This window comes from Sminthopsis crassicaudata, chromosome 3 (assembly GCF_048593235.1).
Source record: "Sminthopsis crassicaudata isolate SCR6 chromosome 3, ASM4859323v1, whole genome shotgun sequence".
Lineage (NCBI taxonomy): Eukaryota > Metazoa > Chordata > Mammalia > Dasyuromorphia > Dasyuridae > Sminthopsis > Sminthopsis crassicaudata.
In genome coordinates, this window is record NC_133619.1 from 165,729,761 (window position 1) to 165,747,220 (window position 17,460).

General features: G+C 32.9%; 1 protein-coding gene across 8 annotated transcripts in view; it reads right to left on the reverse strand.

The window, feature by feature from the left end:
- Window positions 1–17,460, reverse strand: part of LIG4 (DNA ligase 4) — a 21,843-nt gene continuing 4,383 nt past the window's right edge. For 2 of the 8 annotated variants that reach the window (XM_074299510.1, XM_074299506.1), the window contains exons 2-4: window positions 17,166–17,276; window positions 16,180–16,212; window positions 5,705–9,522 (exon numbers count right to left, since the gene is read on the reverse strand). In XM_074299510.1, coding sequence (XP_074155611.1) covers window positions 6,759–9,494 — 2,736 coding nt within the window. In that variant the 5' untranslated portion in view covers window positions 9,495–9,522; window positions 16,180–16,212; window positions 17,166–17,276 and the 3' untranslated portion in view covers window positions 5,705–6,758. Of the gene's footprint in view, window positions 709–5,704; window positions 9,523–12,416; window positions 12,513–16,179; window positions 16,213–17,165; window positions 17,277–17,460 lie in introns of those variants that run through there. The other 6 variants (XM_074299505.1, XM_074299504.1, XM_074299507.1 and 3 more) reach the window with 5 other exon arrangements.

Here is a 17,460-nt window from a genome sequence, read left to right on the forward strand (position 1 = left end):
GACCCCAGGCAAGTCACTTAACTCCAATTGTCTCAGCAAAATAATAATAATAATAATAATAATAAGTCCTTTAGTATTTTGATGAAACAATTCATATATTGTTAAATTTCAAGTACTGGTACTTGTATAGGTACAAGAAATGATCCGTGAAGCCTGATGCATACTTCTTTATATAAATTGCCTAACTTATCAAAATACATATCCATATCCCTCAAATAAATGGTTTGGCTGTAATGCCAACTAGTGAGCTGGTATTACCAGAACCAAAACATTCCAGGATAATAATTCATAGTCAATAAACATTTATTGTGTACTTTGTATCCCAACAAAAACTTTGTAAATACTATTTAACTCAAATCCTAGCCATATAAGCAAGCAGGTAATGACCACCTATTTTTTATAGAGGAAGCTAACAAGCTTTAAGGCTGATAGTTTATGCTGAGGGTAAATTAGTTGCCTTAGGAGTAATGTAAGCTTCTTTCCCATTGTATTCCAGATGGTTTCTGGCAAATATCTTACCCTGGGTCTTTTGGTGGAGGTTTCTTTCTTCAAATATACTTCTTTCTTTCTCATCCCAGCTAATATTATGTGTCTATACTTTATCATTTCCAAATAACATGCAGAAAGTGCATGTCTTAGCAAAGAAAAAACAATTCATTGTCCATTTTGCTGTCCCTTAACAATAACTTGTACAGCATCATGTTGCTCCTGTTAAGGATATGGAAAGGAAAGTTTTAAAGACCTAAGTAAGGACAGATGGAAGTGTATGCCTTATTTTGCACAATAGATAACATTCTAGGAAATTTAATCTTTTAAGTTGAATCATACTTGTACTCTAGGAGTGCATTAAGGAGTGCACTAAAATCTTCTTAAAGTGAAAAATCTTAATTGTGAATAATACTACAATTTATATTTCATTAAGACAGATTTTCATACAGCAAGTTATAATGTGATAGGAACAATATCCTGATTCTCCAACAAATTTGACTAAAAAAAAAATCTTGATTGTTTCAGGGGACTGAAGGGTCAGCCTGCTGACATCACTTCATGGTTACCTGAATGCACAGAAGTTACAAAGAGCTCCATAATATTCTGATGCTTAGTTGGTGGATTACTATGGACAAGCAAGAAAGTTTTAGCTTAGTTGAATCAGCTTGAGATATCCCCAATGTCTATTCTTATTGAATGTCCTTCTCCTCCTATGGCTAATAAAACTTTTTATTAACTCTTGAATGAACTACAAGTGTTTGAACTATAATTACCAGAGAACTGCTCTGAGTCAGGCCCAACTCAAAGCAAGTAACAATCCACTGATGCATGTGCCATTGCACATCCTTCCTTGTACAACCTGGGGAGATTTGATTGATTGTCCTTTTGTGGAGATGAAAGGATGGCTCTGATCTCACAGTCAAGATTATAAGAGGGGGCAAGTCCCATATATCAATTAATATTTTAATTAATTAATTTTAATTAACTAATTCTCAAAGAAGGGAATGATCATCCACATTTGAACATCAACCCATTTTTCACAATATCCAATTGTAATAGTCTTCAACTACCCAGGCCCCTGACTTTCTTGCTTATCATTAGTTTTTCCCTTCTCACTGAGGTCACAGGTTTTACTTGTATGTGTCACTGTTAATAAACTCATCTGGCTTGGAGAACTACCTCACCTTCCCTTTATTGCATTTTGCTTGCCACACTTTCCTTATTCCTCTCTCCCACTCTATAAATTTCTGTATATTTACTTTACATATTATCATATACCTTGTATAATTTGTGTTTACTTATTTGACTTCATGCTATTTATGTTACCATTTGCTTATGATATGCTTACTTCTCTCATAATAGAAGGATTGGTGAAATGTATAGAGGGCTGAACTTGGGAATCAGGAAAGACCCGAGTTTGAATCCTGCCTCTGATCCTTAATAGCTATGGGACCCCTGGAAAATTGCTTAATCTCAGTTTTCACATCTATTATTGTGACTTATGTTATTGAAATGAGATAACATATGTAAAAGTGCTTTGCAAACCTTAAAGCTCTATGTAAATGTTAGCTGCTAAATACCTCTATGCTAAATTGGGACTATTTTTTTTTCTCTGCAAAACATGCTTAATAAATACTTGAATGAATGACCCTTCAAATCTCTAAAGACAGCAACTATGTTCCTCCTAAATCTCTAGAATAAATATATTTAAATATTTGAGTTGATCTGTATATGACAATTTCATCTTTTCCCTGTTCTGATTATCCTCTTTTAGATAAAGGTCAGCTTGTCAAAACCCTACCTACCTAGTGGCATTTATAACTGAAAATTCTTCAAATATGTTTTGACCAATAATCTGTATTCTGGGGATTTGTATTACCTCTCTTGTTTTATTTTAATAATGTAACCTGATTATATTTTATTTTAATGCACATGATTTATGAGTTTGCAGTTTACTAAAAGCCACAGGATTTTTTTTGTTTGTTTGTTTAGACATATCTTTCCCATATAGTCCTTATATAATTATTAAAAAAAAAATATATATATATATATATATATATATATATATATAAGGACCTTACACTTTTAATGTTTCCCCATCATAATTCTAGCTTGCAAAAATCTTTTCAGACCCCAGTTCTGATATCCAATGTATTATCTCTCCCAGTTTCCTATTATCTATAAATTTGAAAAGTCTGCCATCTATGGCTTCATTCAAGTTACTGTTAAAAACATTGAAGACAACTTCCAATTTAAGGAGGAGACTCAAACTAAAGATTCTTTCATCCTTCTCCACGCTGCATTGCTGACCCATACTCAACATTTTCTCTTTTATGCTGGCATACCTATATACTGGCCACTTTTTCCTCACTTTCCCATTTTCGGCTTCTTTTTACATAATATCTTCTCCCCATTGGAATGCAAGTTTCTTTAGGACAAGCTCTCTCTCTCTCTCTCTCTCTCTCTCTCTCTCTCTCTCTCTCTCTCTCTCTCTCTCTCTCTCTCTCTCTCTCTCTTTCTAATTTTATAAAAAGTCTACTTTAGCTAATCTTATGTAAGAAAATTAAATATTTATTATAGAAATTTTTATGTCCTTTTATAATACAGGACATAACATATGAAAAAGTACTCCAAATTGATCAGAGAAATGCAAATTAAGACAACTCTGAGATACCACTACACACCTGTCAGATTGGCTAAGATGACAGGAAAAGATAATGAAAAATGTTGGAGGGGATGTGGAAGAACTGGGACACTAATACATTGGTGGAATTGTGAATGGATCCAACCATTCTGGAAAGCAGTTTGAAAATATGTTCAAAAAGTTATCAAACTGTGTATACCTTTTGACTTCGCAGTGTTTCTACTGGGCTTATATCCCAAAGAGATCTTAAAAGGACAGAAAGGGACCCACATGTGCAAAAATGTTTGTGGCAGCCATTTTTGTAGTGGCAAGAAACTGGAAACTGAGTGAATGCCCATCAATTGGAGAATGGCTTAATAAACTGTGGTATATGAATGTTATGGAATATTATTGTTCTGTAAGAAATGACCAGCAGGATGATTTCAGAGAAGCCTGGAGAGACTTATATGGACTGATGCCAAGTGAGATGAGCAGAACCAAGCGATCACTATACATGGCAATAAGAACATTATACAACAATCAATTCTGATGAACACTCTCTTCAAAAAGAAGATGATTCAAACTAGTGCCAATTGTTCAGTGATGAAGAGAGCCATCTACACCAGAGAGAGAACTGTGCAAACTGAGTGTGGTCCACAACATAGCATTCTCACTTTCTGTTGTTGTTTGCTTGCATTGTGTTTTCTGTCTCAGTTTTTTTTCTTCCTTCTTGTGCAGCAAGATAACTGTATAAATATGTATACATATATTGGATTTAACATATATTTTAACATTTTAAAAAAAGGAAAATGGAGTTCCTGAAAGGAACAGACCAATATTTGACTCATTTCTTTTTCTTAGCTTAATCTCAGAAGATTATGTAGGTCATACTGAAAAACATGAGATAAATGGGAAAAAAATTCTAGCTGTTGTCTGACTCAACTGAGTCAGACTTATCAGTGTTAAATCAAGATAATAGGGTTATGCTTTCAATATTAGTTTAATATAATAATTAATACAGATATTGGATTTTTTGCTCTGCTTAAATAAACATCTCATAGAGAATATATATATATATATATATATATATATATATATATGTATATAAATACAGAATATAAGGTCATCCCTCCTGCAAATTTTAAGTATCTGCCTTTTTGTCCACATTAACCTCACCTGATGAATACATGCTCCATGGGATGTCAAAATTTACTTAAAGCCTAAAAATGTCTTAGATAAGAAGTCTGTTTGACTTGGTTAATGCACGAAATTATGACTTTAACTAAATTTATTCAACTTTCATGACACCAAAAACAAATAAATAAATAAATAAAAACAACCAGGGATTATGGATCTATCTTCTTTTACTATTATGGCCTAGGAGGAATGCAAGATTCATTATATAAAAGAATTATTTTTGTCACTGTGACATAATTTTACCTCTAAAAAACTTTTTTAGACTCATAATGGGAGCACAAGTTTTCTCTGAGGTAAACCAATATTTAAGCATAATAATAAAACCTAATATTTTTTACCTCTTTAATTTCTATGTTGTAAATATATTTTAGCAGCAGTTACTTATTTCTTCTGTAACATCTCTACAGAAGCACCCTTATTTCTTTATTTGCATTTTCATTACCACCACCTTAGTTCAGATCCTTTAACTCTTCCTTGTATGACAAATTGTAAGAATCCTATTTGGTCTGGCTTCTTCCAATGTCTTCTCTCCTCTCTAATTCTTCACACACATTTCTGCAATTTTAAGCCACCCAGTGAAACACAATTTATATATTAATTCCTCTCTAAAAATTGCCTAATGCTCAATAAAACCTCTTGAATAAAATTTAAATTATCATGGAATTCAATGGAAAAAATATAAATACTTGTCTTGTACTATTCCTCTTTAATTATGTTTCAGTCTATCATACTCCACATGACAGGAATTCAGTTCCTTCCTCCCTTAACTACTTCTGTGAGAAGCCTTTGACCACAGTACCTTCTGCTTGAAATATGTTCTCTGCACCTTCATCTGTTGAAATCCTACCCATCCTTTAAGGTAGAATTCAGATGACTTCTCACCATTTCCTTATTCTAAAGCAATTTCTTTTCTGAGACTTTCTTATGCACTTGTATTTTAATTTATTCATTTTTATGTGCCTCACCTTTCCTGTTAGATTGTAAGCTCCTTGATGACAATGTTAATATTTTATTAATCCTTCCATTTTCATCAGAATCTAGTATGATACTCTGACCCATAGTAGGTGTGTGATAAATTTGTGTTGAATTTAATTAATTTGACATAAAAAAGTGGAATTAGACTTAATTTAGCTAATATGTTGCTTAAGACAATAGTACATGTGGTTGTCTAAAATTTAGTGATTACTCTGAACAATACATCATTTTATTTATTCATTTTTGAGGCTGGGGTTAAGTGACTTGCCCAGGGTCACATAGCTAGGAAGTGTTAAGTGTCTGAGACAGATTTGAACTCGGGTCCTCCTGAATTCAAGACTGGTGCTCTATCCACTGTGCCACCTAGCTACCCCTCTAAATACATCATTTTAAATCAAAATGTCAACAAGGTTTTTTTTTTTTCTGCAAAAGACCATATACTTTATTTAAATAAATACAACAAAAGCATATGACATCATTATTTCTAAAATATTTATGAGATGTTTATCATTACCATCTGTACTGATTTTTAAATTGCATTTCCATCTTGTGATGAAAAAGCAGACTTTGCAAAACATTCAAAGATATTTAAAACAGTGTTCAGTCTCCCAAAATTGGTTATATAATTTAAAATATAATAAATAATACAATAATCTCCTTATAAAGTTCAAATATGAATGTTTTTAAAACAAAATGACAAAATAGCTTATTTTGCTATAAAATGTAATACAAGTTTTTAATCTGATAATTCTGATTAATGCAGATAAAAATATCTTCTTAAAAACATAAGAAACAAAACTTTTGTTTAAAATTACAGATGTTTAATTTTATTATATCTAGATCCCAACTTTAATTATCCAAAATATTAAAGCTAACTCAGCTCTTTCTACTCTACCTAAAGCTTGGTGTCAACTTCTTAATGTAATGTACTGTCAACTTAAAATTAATGCCTATAGTTGGATATTATATTCTTATTGTAAGAAAGAATCCATGACCATCAACTAAGAATTAAGAAAATCTGTAGTATTATATTCTTTCGTGTGTGAGATATATGCTAGTTCCAAAAGTGTATTTAAAAGCATAAAATAAAAAAGATACTTGTCATTTACTTAGCAGCTATTATTTAAAATGTCATCTATTATTTCAGATATTTGAAAACATATTTTATTGCTACATAATTAAACTTCTAGTTCTCTTGAATTATGGTCTGTAATCATCTTTAACAAGCAGTAATTATTTTGTTTTGATCATAAAAATCACTAAATGCTAATTTGCTGAAGATATTTATTCCTTCATCGTTTAATCATCCAGTTACCTTTCAATTTCTGAAAAAATTTCTGCTACATCTATTAATGCTCTGTAAGTACAGGTTTTGAACTTGTAAACATTAAAGATACATTGAATAAGCTAGCTACACCTACCTCAGTGAATCCTCTTGGGCAAAATGAAGGGCTTTGCTTATCAGGAAAACATTTCAGATCAAGTAACAATTTTCTTCCTGCAAATTACCCTCTTTCAAAGAATTGGTCACCCAAAGGTCTTGTAAGATTTTATATTTTTTCTTAAGAGTCCTACGAAAAGCTTTAAATTCCTCAACACGACTGTGATCTTCCCCAATGATTACATGGGACACTCCTTCTTCTAAACATGAAATAACCTGTGCCCCATAAAATCGCAGTTCCAGAGCTTTAATAGACAGCCTGGTTCCCTGGATTTGTGTTGTGAGATCATTAATAACAGCATACATATCCACATATATGACACATTGTCGGAACATACTAAGAGGGCTATTGTCCCAAGAATAACGATACTCCAAATCTGTAATTACTGGAGACATTTCTTTAGGACTATTCTCCTTAACATTTTTAATTCTTGAGAATACTTCCTTCAGTTGTAGCAGATCTGTATCAGCAAAGTAACTGTCCCCATAGCAATCATATTCACAGGCAAAATGTTCTTTTGTGGATGGACACATGTGAATCATAAAGCAAGGCTGCCATGGAACATGCTCTTTGGCTTTAAAACATTCTAAGAGCCATTCTGCCTTTACCACATCATGCTTGTTTGAAGAGATGATATTTTTCACTCTCACATTTTCAGTACCTGCAATTATACAATATGTGTATGGGCCAGGGTTCTGTACAATATAACCACCTAATTCCGCTATGCAATTTTCCAGATCGGGTTTTGAATGGCTGTCTGTTCCACTCATAACACAAAATTCCACATCTTCAAATACATTTGAAATTTTATTTATGTTTGAAAGATCAGGAGCCTTTAAGTGCTCAATAATTGTAAAAGCTTTCTTAACCTTAACAGCTTTTCGTTTTTTTTCCTGTGGTTCTTCATCATCACCAGCTATAAAAAGGTGTTTAGTAGCAAGCTTTCCAGATGCTTTTCCTCTAAGGTTTTCTAATTCATTCAGAGTCATACACTCATACCACTCTTTATCTTCTCTTATCTTTTCAATGCGAGGGAAGCGTAGTGTACAATCAGTTTTATACATATCGCTGCTGACAATTTCTGCTGCTTTAATTTGAACAATGACAGAATTACAAGGCTCGATATAAACTTCTGGTTTCTCTGTACCACACAAGATACTATTTGGTGGACTTCTTTTATGAAAAGGTTTCCAGTGTTTGGATAATTTCAAACCAAGGTCATATAGTTCTTTCATAGTGTATCCAGAACCCACACGACAAAGAGTATGAAATACAGAAGGTTTTTCACCAGGAGGGGGTGTTTCTGCTACTGCACACAAAAAATGAGACATCATTCCTCCTCGAGAACCTTTACCCCAATAACCACCAACAATTAAAATGTCCAATTCATCCATTAACCTATTTATATACTCTGGCTTAATTTTTAACCATCCTTCACCACGTTTATCTGGTTTGTAAATGGAAAATGGATTTTTAATCACAATTCCCTCCTCACGTTTATCTATTGCTTCATTTAAGGCATCAATGACTTCTTTTTTAGTGTTAGCCTCTGTTTTTTGTACCACTTCTAGTCTACCTTTTATTGGTGTAAAAACACTATCAATAATTTCATACCTTTTTCTCAAGGTCTCATGTCCCAGTTTTTTATTATTGACCATTAGCACATCAAAAACACAATAACATGTCTGTAGTTCAGAATCTTCTACCATTTTTTTAATATCAAACTTACTTCCCTTCTGCATGAATGTTTGTGTGTTGGGATTATAGGCCATCATCTCGCCATCAAGAATACAGTTCTGTATGTTCATTTTGAATGCATTATGAATAAATGGTGTTAAAGAACCTTGAAGGGAAGAGTCACCAAATTGTTCGGTGTAATCATATCCATTTCGAGAAAAGAACTTATATACATCTCCATCTTTGTGCATTTGCATACGCTCACCATCTAGTTTTGTCTCTATATAGAAACTCTGATGTTTCATGTCCTTTTCAATTCGCTGAATATCTGCCACAGCAGCCAGCATTGGTTTAAAAGCAGAAAATAATGTAATTGAAATATCACTGAGTCCAACTGAAGGATCATGAAGTTCCCTGCACACTTTTTCTAGATCAGTTGTAACATTATGCAACTCAGCAGCATCTCTGTGAAAAAGAGAAAATACAGTATGTTGGCTAAAACCAAGTTTTAAGTCTTTTATAATCATTCGGATAAGCCATTTTTGTTCAAGAGCTGAACTCTGAGTTATGAGCTGAAGAAGGTTCTTCTTTACCAGATCCTTTCTATTAGCTGACTTGCTGCTAGCAATCAAGTCTAAAACATCATTGACTTGCTGTATGGTTAAGCTCCCTTGCTGTGGACACCGGGGCTTCAATACAAAATATGCAATCATTGCAAAGTCTCCAGCATCTCCACGAGTTCCAGTTGGTGTTCTGTAATTTAAAAGTTTCTGAGCATCTTTTCCTTCTTTTGGTAAATTAAGCAGCTCAATATAAAGTTTAGCAAACATGGTTTCTTTAATTCCATAGGCCATCCTTTCTCGTTCCAGTTGTGGAAGAATAAGTCTCATGGCTGGATAAAAAGAGTCTGTGACTTCTTTTTCATTTTTATGAATAGCATCATGAAATTTCCGCCATGAATCTAAAAATTCCTTAAAGTATTTGATTTTGTCTGGACGGGATTTACTTTTTTGTATTCGTTCTAAAGTTGAACATAAATCTGCAAAAGGCACCTGTGATGCTACTGTTCGGGAAGGTTGTGAAGTGGCCATTACAAAGTTAACAAATCCCTTGATTTACCTATGGGGACAAAAACATAGTTTTAAGAAGATAAAATCAGGCTATATGTTCATTACAGGTTCAACATCATGAGATTTCTTATTGTTCCTAGCAGTCAAGCCTATGTCATCAGTTGTTTCAATTTTAAACATCATAAACAAGTGTATATGTAGAGAGCCAGCTATAAGCCTTGCCAGAAGGACTGGTTGGTGATTTCATATATTTTGACAGAATTATAGTCACAATGTCATTATTCTTTTAAACTACAGCTGATTTTATATATATATGTTTTATTAAATTACTTTTCTTTTTAATATACATTGATGGCATTCTTTCAAACTAATTTGTCTTCTCAATGTCAGTCATGAGATCTTTCTATTTTCATAAGAAATCCATGACATTACATCCAAGATATTTTTCAAGATCTTAAAGGTGTTTTCAAATCTCTCATTCAACAAGCATTAAGTGACTACTGTGTACCAGACACTTGGATACAAAGACAAAAATTAAACTTTTTTCTCAAGAAGTTTACATTTGTGGGGAGAGATAATATGTACACATGCTAGTATATATAAAATATATACAAAAGAAATACAAACTAAATTTGTGGGAGGTTGAGAAAAACTAGCAGCTGGGAGATCTGGAAAGGCTTCAGAGGACTCAAAATTTGGGCTGAGCTTTGAAGGCAATTAGAGATAACAGTGGAAAGCAGACCAGGCATGAAGGAAAAATGGGGGAGGAATTTAATGTTGTGTGAAAGACTGCAAGAAGGGCAGTGTGGCTGGAGTATATATAAAGAGGAGTAACATCTAACAGGATTGGAAGTAGAACTTGAAGTAGGGTTTGGAACAATTTTAAAGTTAAACAGTGGAGTCTTATATTTGATTCTAGAGATTATAGAGAGCCACTAGAGTTTGAGTATGAGAATATCACATTCAGATCTGCATTCTGGGAATAATTTAGAAGCTTTATGGAGAAAGATGATATTGAGGATAGACTCAACTATAGAAGGTCAATGCAGCAATACAAGAAAGATATTATGAAGGCATAACTTGATAATAGTGTGTTGTTTTTTTTTTTAGTAGAGAAAAAAGATAGATGCAAGAGAACTAATTAGGGCAAAATAAGATTTAATCAGAGATAAGAATAGATATGTACACTATCACCATTACTATTCAATATTGTATTAGAAATGCTAGCCTCGGCAATAAGAGTCGAGAAATAGAATAAAAGGAATTAGAGTAGGTAATGAGAAAACCAAACTATGACTCTTTGCAGATGATATGATGGTATACTTAGAGAACCCCAGAGATTCCACTAAAAAACTATTAGAAATAATTCATAACTTTAGCAAAGTTGCAGGATACAAAATAAATCCACATAAATCCTCAGCATTTTTATGCATCACCAACAAAATCCAATAGCAAGAGATACAAAGAGAAATTCCAATTAAAATAACTGTCGATAGCATAAAATATTTGGGAGTCTATCTACCAAAGGAAAGTCAGGAATTATAGGAGCAAAATTCACTTGCCACAAAAATAAAATCAGTTCTAAATAATTGGAAAGACATTAAGTGCTCTTGGATAGGCCCAACGAATATAATCAAGATGACATTACTCCCTAAACTAATCTATTTATTTAGTGTTATACCAATCAGACTCCCAAGAAACTCTTTTAATGATCTAGAAAAAATAACAACAAAATTCATATGGAAGAACAAAAGGTCAAGAATTTCAAGGGAATTGATGAAAAAAAAATCAAATGAAGGTGGCCTAGCTGTACCTGATCTAAAACTATATTATAAAGTAGCAGTCACCAAAACCATTTGGTATAAGAAATAGACTAGTTGATTAGTGGAATATGTTAGGTTCACAGGACAAAATAGTGAATAACTGTAACAATCTAGTGTTTGACAAACCCAAAGATCTTAACTTTTGGGATAAGAATTCATTATTTGACAAAAACTGCTGGGAAAACTGGAAATTAGTATGGCAGAAACTAGGCATAGACCCACAGTTAACACCACATACCAAGAGAAGATCAAAATGGGTCCATGTTAGGCATAAAGAACGAAATCATAAATAAATTAGAGGAACATAGGATAGTTTATCTCTCAGACTTGTGGAGGAGGAAGGAATTTGTGACCAAAGGAGAACTAGAAATCATTATTGATCACAAAATAGAAAATTTTGATTACATCAAATTAAAAAGTTTTGTACAAACAAAATTAATGCAAGCAAGATTAGAAGGGAAGTAACAAACTGGAAAAATATTTTTACAGTTAGAGGTTTTGAGAAAGGCCTTATTTCCAAAATATATAAGAACTGATGCTAATCTGTAAGAAATCAAGCCATTCTCCAATTGATAAATGGTCAAAGGATATAAACAGACAATTTTCAGATGACAAAATTGAAACTATTTTCCACTCATATGAAAGAGTGTTCCAAATCACTATTGATCCATGAAATGCAGATTAAGACAACTCTGAGATACCACTATACACCTGTCAGATTGGCTAAGGATGACAGGAAAAAATAATGATGAATGTTGGAAGGACTGTGGAAAAACTGGGACACTGATACATTGTTGGTGGAATCGTGAAAGAATCCAACAATTCTGAAGATCAATCTGGAATTATGCCCAAAAAGTTATCAAACTGTGCATACCCTTTGATCCAGCAGTGCTACTATTGGGCTTATCTCCCAAAGAAATACTAAAGAAGGGAAAGGGACCTGCATGTGCCAAAATGTTTGTGGCAGCTCTTTTTGTAGTGGCTAGAAACTGGAAGATGAATGGATGCCCATCAATTGGAGAATGGTTGGGTAAATTATGGTATATGAATGTTATGAAATATTATTGTTCTGTAAGAAATGATCAGCAGGAGGAATACAGAGAGGCTTGGAGAGACTTACATGAACTGATGCTGAGTGAAATGAGCAGAACTAGGAGATCATTATACACTTCAACAACGATACTGTATGAGGATGTATTCTGATGGAATTGGATATCTTCAACAAAGAGAAGATCTAATTCAGTTCCAATTGATCAATGATGGACAGAATCAGCTATACTCAGAAAAGGAACACTGGGAAATGAGTGTAAACTGTATGCACTTTTGTTTTTCTTCCCAGGTTATTTTTACCATTTGAATCCAATTCTTCCTGTGTAACAAAAAATTCGGTTCTGCACACATATAATATATCTAGGATATAATATAACATAATTAGCATGTATGGGAGTGCCTGCCATCTAGGGGAGGGGGTGGAGGGAAGGAAAGGAAAATTCGGAACAGAAGTGAGTGCAAAGGATAATGTTGTAAAAAATTACCCATGCATATGTCCTGTCAAAAAAAAAAGTTATAGTTATAAAATTAATTAAAAAAAATAATAAAAAAAGAATAGATATTTAGAGTGAGGGAAAGTAAAGAATCAAGGATAATAATAAAGTTGTGAATTTGGGTGACTGGAAGGAAATTAGGAAGAGAAATCGATTTTGTTGAGAATGTTTATAGCCCATTCAATATGAAATGTCTAGTAGGCTGCTGCTGACATGGAACTTAAAAGAGAAGTCAAGGATGAAAATACGGATTTGGGAGTCATCTGTAGAGAGTTAATAATTGAAACCATGGAATCTAATAAATAGGAAGTCAATTTCCTATCTGAATAAGCATTATATTCTTCTGCTCTAGAACCTACATGCTTTTTATGCATATTAGAACAACTGGAGAACACCACAAAGAATCTAACATTAAGGATGCTATTCCTTGATGTCTAACTACCTGATGTACTCCTTCCTTTCCTTGACAAAAACCCAATGTAATTACAAAACTGTTAGAGTCCAGTGTAAGATACATGATAAAGTGTGGGTGATGAAGTGAGGGTTCATTTATTCTCCCTATAGTTCTGAAATTCTAAAATACTAAATATTTTTTCTAATTAATACTTGTAATAGCAGTTTTTCATCATCCAAAGCAATTATTTTTTAGAGTTCTATGCTAGTGCCTCAGCATGGCATGTAAGTGACACTGAGTTCTCAAATGTTATGCCAACAGAGTACTAGTTATGGCAGGAACTATCAAACTGCTAGAAGAGTTTCCAATATGATCCTGACAAGGGACATTGTTTACTTTCTACAAGACCCTCATCATCAGTGGGCAGATTATTTGGTGATTAATTTTTTGGCCATGGCAACCCAATAAAACAACAATAAAAAGCAGAATGGCCCTCAGTTTTATGTAGCCACTCTTCAGCTACTACAAAAATGATGGTAGTCTGGTATAAAGGTGACAAAGAATCCTAAGAACTGCAAAAGTTATCATTAAAAATGACAACTTACATTTATATGTTTCAAAGTTTGAAAAACATTTACATTGATTATTTTATTTGAGACTTCAAAATTTTGTGAGGAAAGACACTATAAGTATTATTAGGCTCATTTTGTATATGAGAAAATATAGAAGAGATTCTATATTTCAGAGAAGCCAAGTGATTTGTCAATAGTCACAGATCAAGGACAAGATGTAAACACTGTCATTCCATAATCAAATCAAACACACATTTTACTACAATTTTTAAACTAAAATATTTACTGCAGGTAATTTGAATGTCAGATTATTTTCAAATGTCTAGAACTGGCACACTACTAGATACTCTTAACCATATCAATATTGACAGTCCCAATTTCTGCTAGATGTACCATGGGCATTTCTGATGGTGCATCTCATTTCCTGGCTATTTTCTCAATGGCTGCCATTAGCATTACTCTTTCCTCCTTAATAATTTCAGAGCCACAATCAAATAAATCAGCACTGCCATTGCTCTTGAAAGGGTATATCAATCTATTCTCCTATCCCTATAACTTTCCAAACCAAAATACCTCCTACCAGTTTAACACTTCCCTAAAATGCTGTTTTGTTCTATTAGAATGTTAGCTCTTTACTGACAGGGATTGTCTTGTGTGTGTGTGTGTGTGTGTGTGTGTATATACATATACATATATATGCATATATATATATTTTTCCCCCTTAATTCTTAGTTCAGTCCTGAGTATATAAGTGAGTACTTACCAAATACATTTTCACTCATTCATCCATGCATTTTAACACAACATGTCTAAAACAGAACTCATATTTTCATCCCCTCTGTTATAACTTCTTTATTTGGGTTGAGGTATCATCATCCTTACAATCACTTGAGTTTACAACCTTGAAATTGCTTTTGACTTTTCCCTCTCCCTTGCTCTTCACATCCAGTCAAGTGCCACGTCTTATTGATTCAACCTCTAAAACATTAATACCATTCTCTCTGATTCACACAACTACTACCAGAATTCAAGCATTTAAATTATCTTGCCTGGATTCTTATGAGACCTAATTTGTCTTTCTAATCAAGTCTTTTTACCCTCCAATCCAACCTCCACACAGCTAGGAAAGTAACCTTCCCAAATCATAAGTATAACTATGTCATTCTTCTGCTAAAGATCATTAGACAATTAAAAAAAAAGACCCCAAATTCCAACACTATTTGGCTTTAACCTACCTTTTACTCTCCATAACTCTGTTCTATGAAATCAGCCTACATCTATTCTCCGTACATGATATTCCATCTCTGTGTCTTTATCTAGGCAATTCTTCTTGTCTAAAATATACTCTCACCTCATTTCTGCTACATAGAATCAATTCAAATTCCATCTCCTACAAGAAATAGCCTAATCCCAGTAACAGTTATAATTTCTAGACTGTTCTCCATCAGAAATTATTTTGAATGCCTTTTGTGATTACTTATGTATATATTATTCTTCCTGTAAAATATATAACATTATCATCACTGTCTAGTTCAGTGACTAGCAGAAAATCATAGACTTAAAAGATAGTTCAAAGACCATCTAGTCTCAGAAAATTAAGGCATTGTGATTTGACCAAAGTCATACAGTCATAAATAGGGAGCAGATGTGAACCCAGATCTAATGACTCAAATGTAGAACTCTTTCCTATGCACAACTCATTTGGAAAATATAGTAAGAATATTTTGGACATTTCTGAAGACTTCAAAATAGACATGTATGAAAGACAACAACAACAAAAAAACCATGACATAACAAGAAACACTTATTTACGTTACTTTGAAATTTCATATTCCAGTGCTCATGACAAGTATTTGCAAAAAGACAAACAAGAAAACAGTTGAAGATTATTGGCCAAAATCTGTTCAGAGAAGGAAGAAAAATTCCATAAAAACCTAGGTAATACCCTTAAAATAAAATTAATCTTTGTCTTAATACTCAGTGACTCAAAAAAAAATTGGTAAAGAAGGAGTAGTAGAAAAGGTGTTGGAAAATGTCAACAGAAAAAGACAAAAGTGATCAAATATAGCTTATATAGAAACCTTATATTTATACATCAAGAATATTTTATTCATCAGAGAGCTAGGAAGCAAGGAATATGTTGAATACCAAATAACAACACCAAAAAAAAAAAAAAAAAAAAAGAGGAGAGAGAGAATTAATTATCTCTTAACAGACAGGAAACACCTGTTTAACAGTTCTAGAGCCATTTCTGAATCAGCTTGTCTTTATAAAATCAGACTGGTAACCTGTTAAGAGTAAAGATGAAAATTAATATCAAATAAGCATAAAAATGAGAAGGCATGATATATAATTAAAATAGTTTCAACTGACCTATTTAGGAGGTCAAAAAATTGACTCCTTCTGCTATAGGAAAAAAACAAAAGAACAAACATTAAAATGGGTAATTACTGTTTCTTAAGGAACTTTACCCAATGTAAATAAACTCTTGCAAAAGGAAACTAAACAAATGCAGAAATTTTTGCCTTTAAACACTTGATATTTGTGCTAAGACGACTAAGATGACAACTAAAGATAACAGGTATTTAGAATAGTTTTAGAATATAAATTTGAATGATCTTAGGGAGGGAAAAGTATTGTTCCACAAAACATCAAGGAGCCATGAAGGGGAAAAAATATGTTTATAAAAAGCCTGATGAGGAATTCAATTAAGCCATCATGCCAAGAGCATTTAAATATGAAACTTGAAGGCTGACTTATATACGTAAAAGTGACAAGATGTGTCCAGATTACTATTAAAAAAAAGTGCTCTCTCAAGCAATGTCAAATAGGCTACCATACTTATCCTCTAACATCACAACTCCCAATTTGCTGCAAAAATAGCACTAAAAATGAGAACAGTTAGCCTAAAGCAAGAAGACTTAGAAGTGGTTCATGCTAATGTCAACTGAATTTTGATGGCATGGAGGAATTAATCATCAATATATTAAAAAGAGGGAACAATGCTAAATACTTGGCAAAATTAAGATATTACCACCAGCTAAAAAATGGCCACTGATATGAATGGCCACTCAACAACTGCTAACATCTTTGATTTGTTTCTGATCACTTCAATTTTAATTATCATCTTTCTTTATATTTTGAGCTAGCTGAGAACAAAGACTGTTTCTACATTTTTTTTTACTTATGTATCCTGTACTTAGCACAGACATAGTAATCACTTAATGTTTTTTTCATTCATTCAATCAAGCATTCATTCACTCATGTTAAAGTCAAACAAAAAAATTTGAAAGATACAATAGAGATATCTTTACTGTAGCCATAATTATCAAGTGAAGCATAAAAGCAAACATGCTCACCAAAGGTGTTAGCCACCTTCATTGAAGATGTCTACTGCAAGTCCAAACAGAAGGATTCCTTATGGAAGGTGATGTCCCTCAAATGCAAATCCAGAAACACAATGGAACTCCCTAAAATCAGATCCAAAATCATTCTTATAAGATCTTATTGGTTCAACTATGAACTGAGTTAAAATCAAGGGAATGAGGAAGGTCTAGAGAATATAATTTGATACTTATTTGAATGAATGTAAGTCATGTAAAAAAAAAAAAAGAAAAGAAAAAAGGAAAAGAGGCGTGGCTAGGTGGCGCAGTG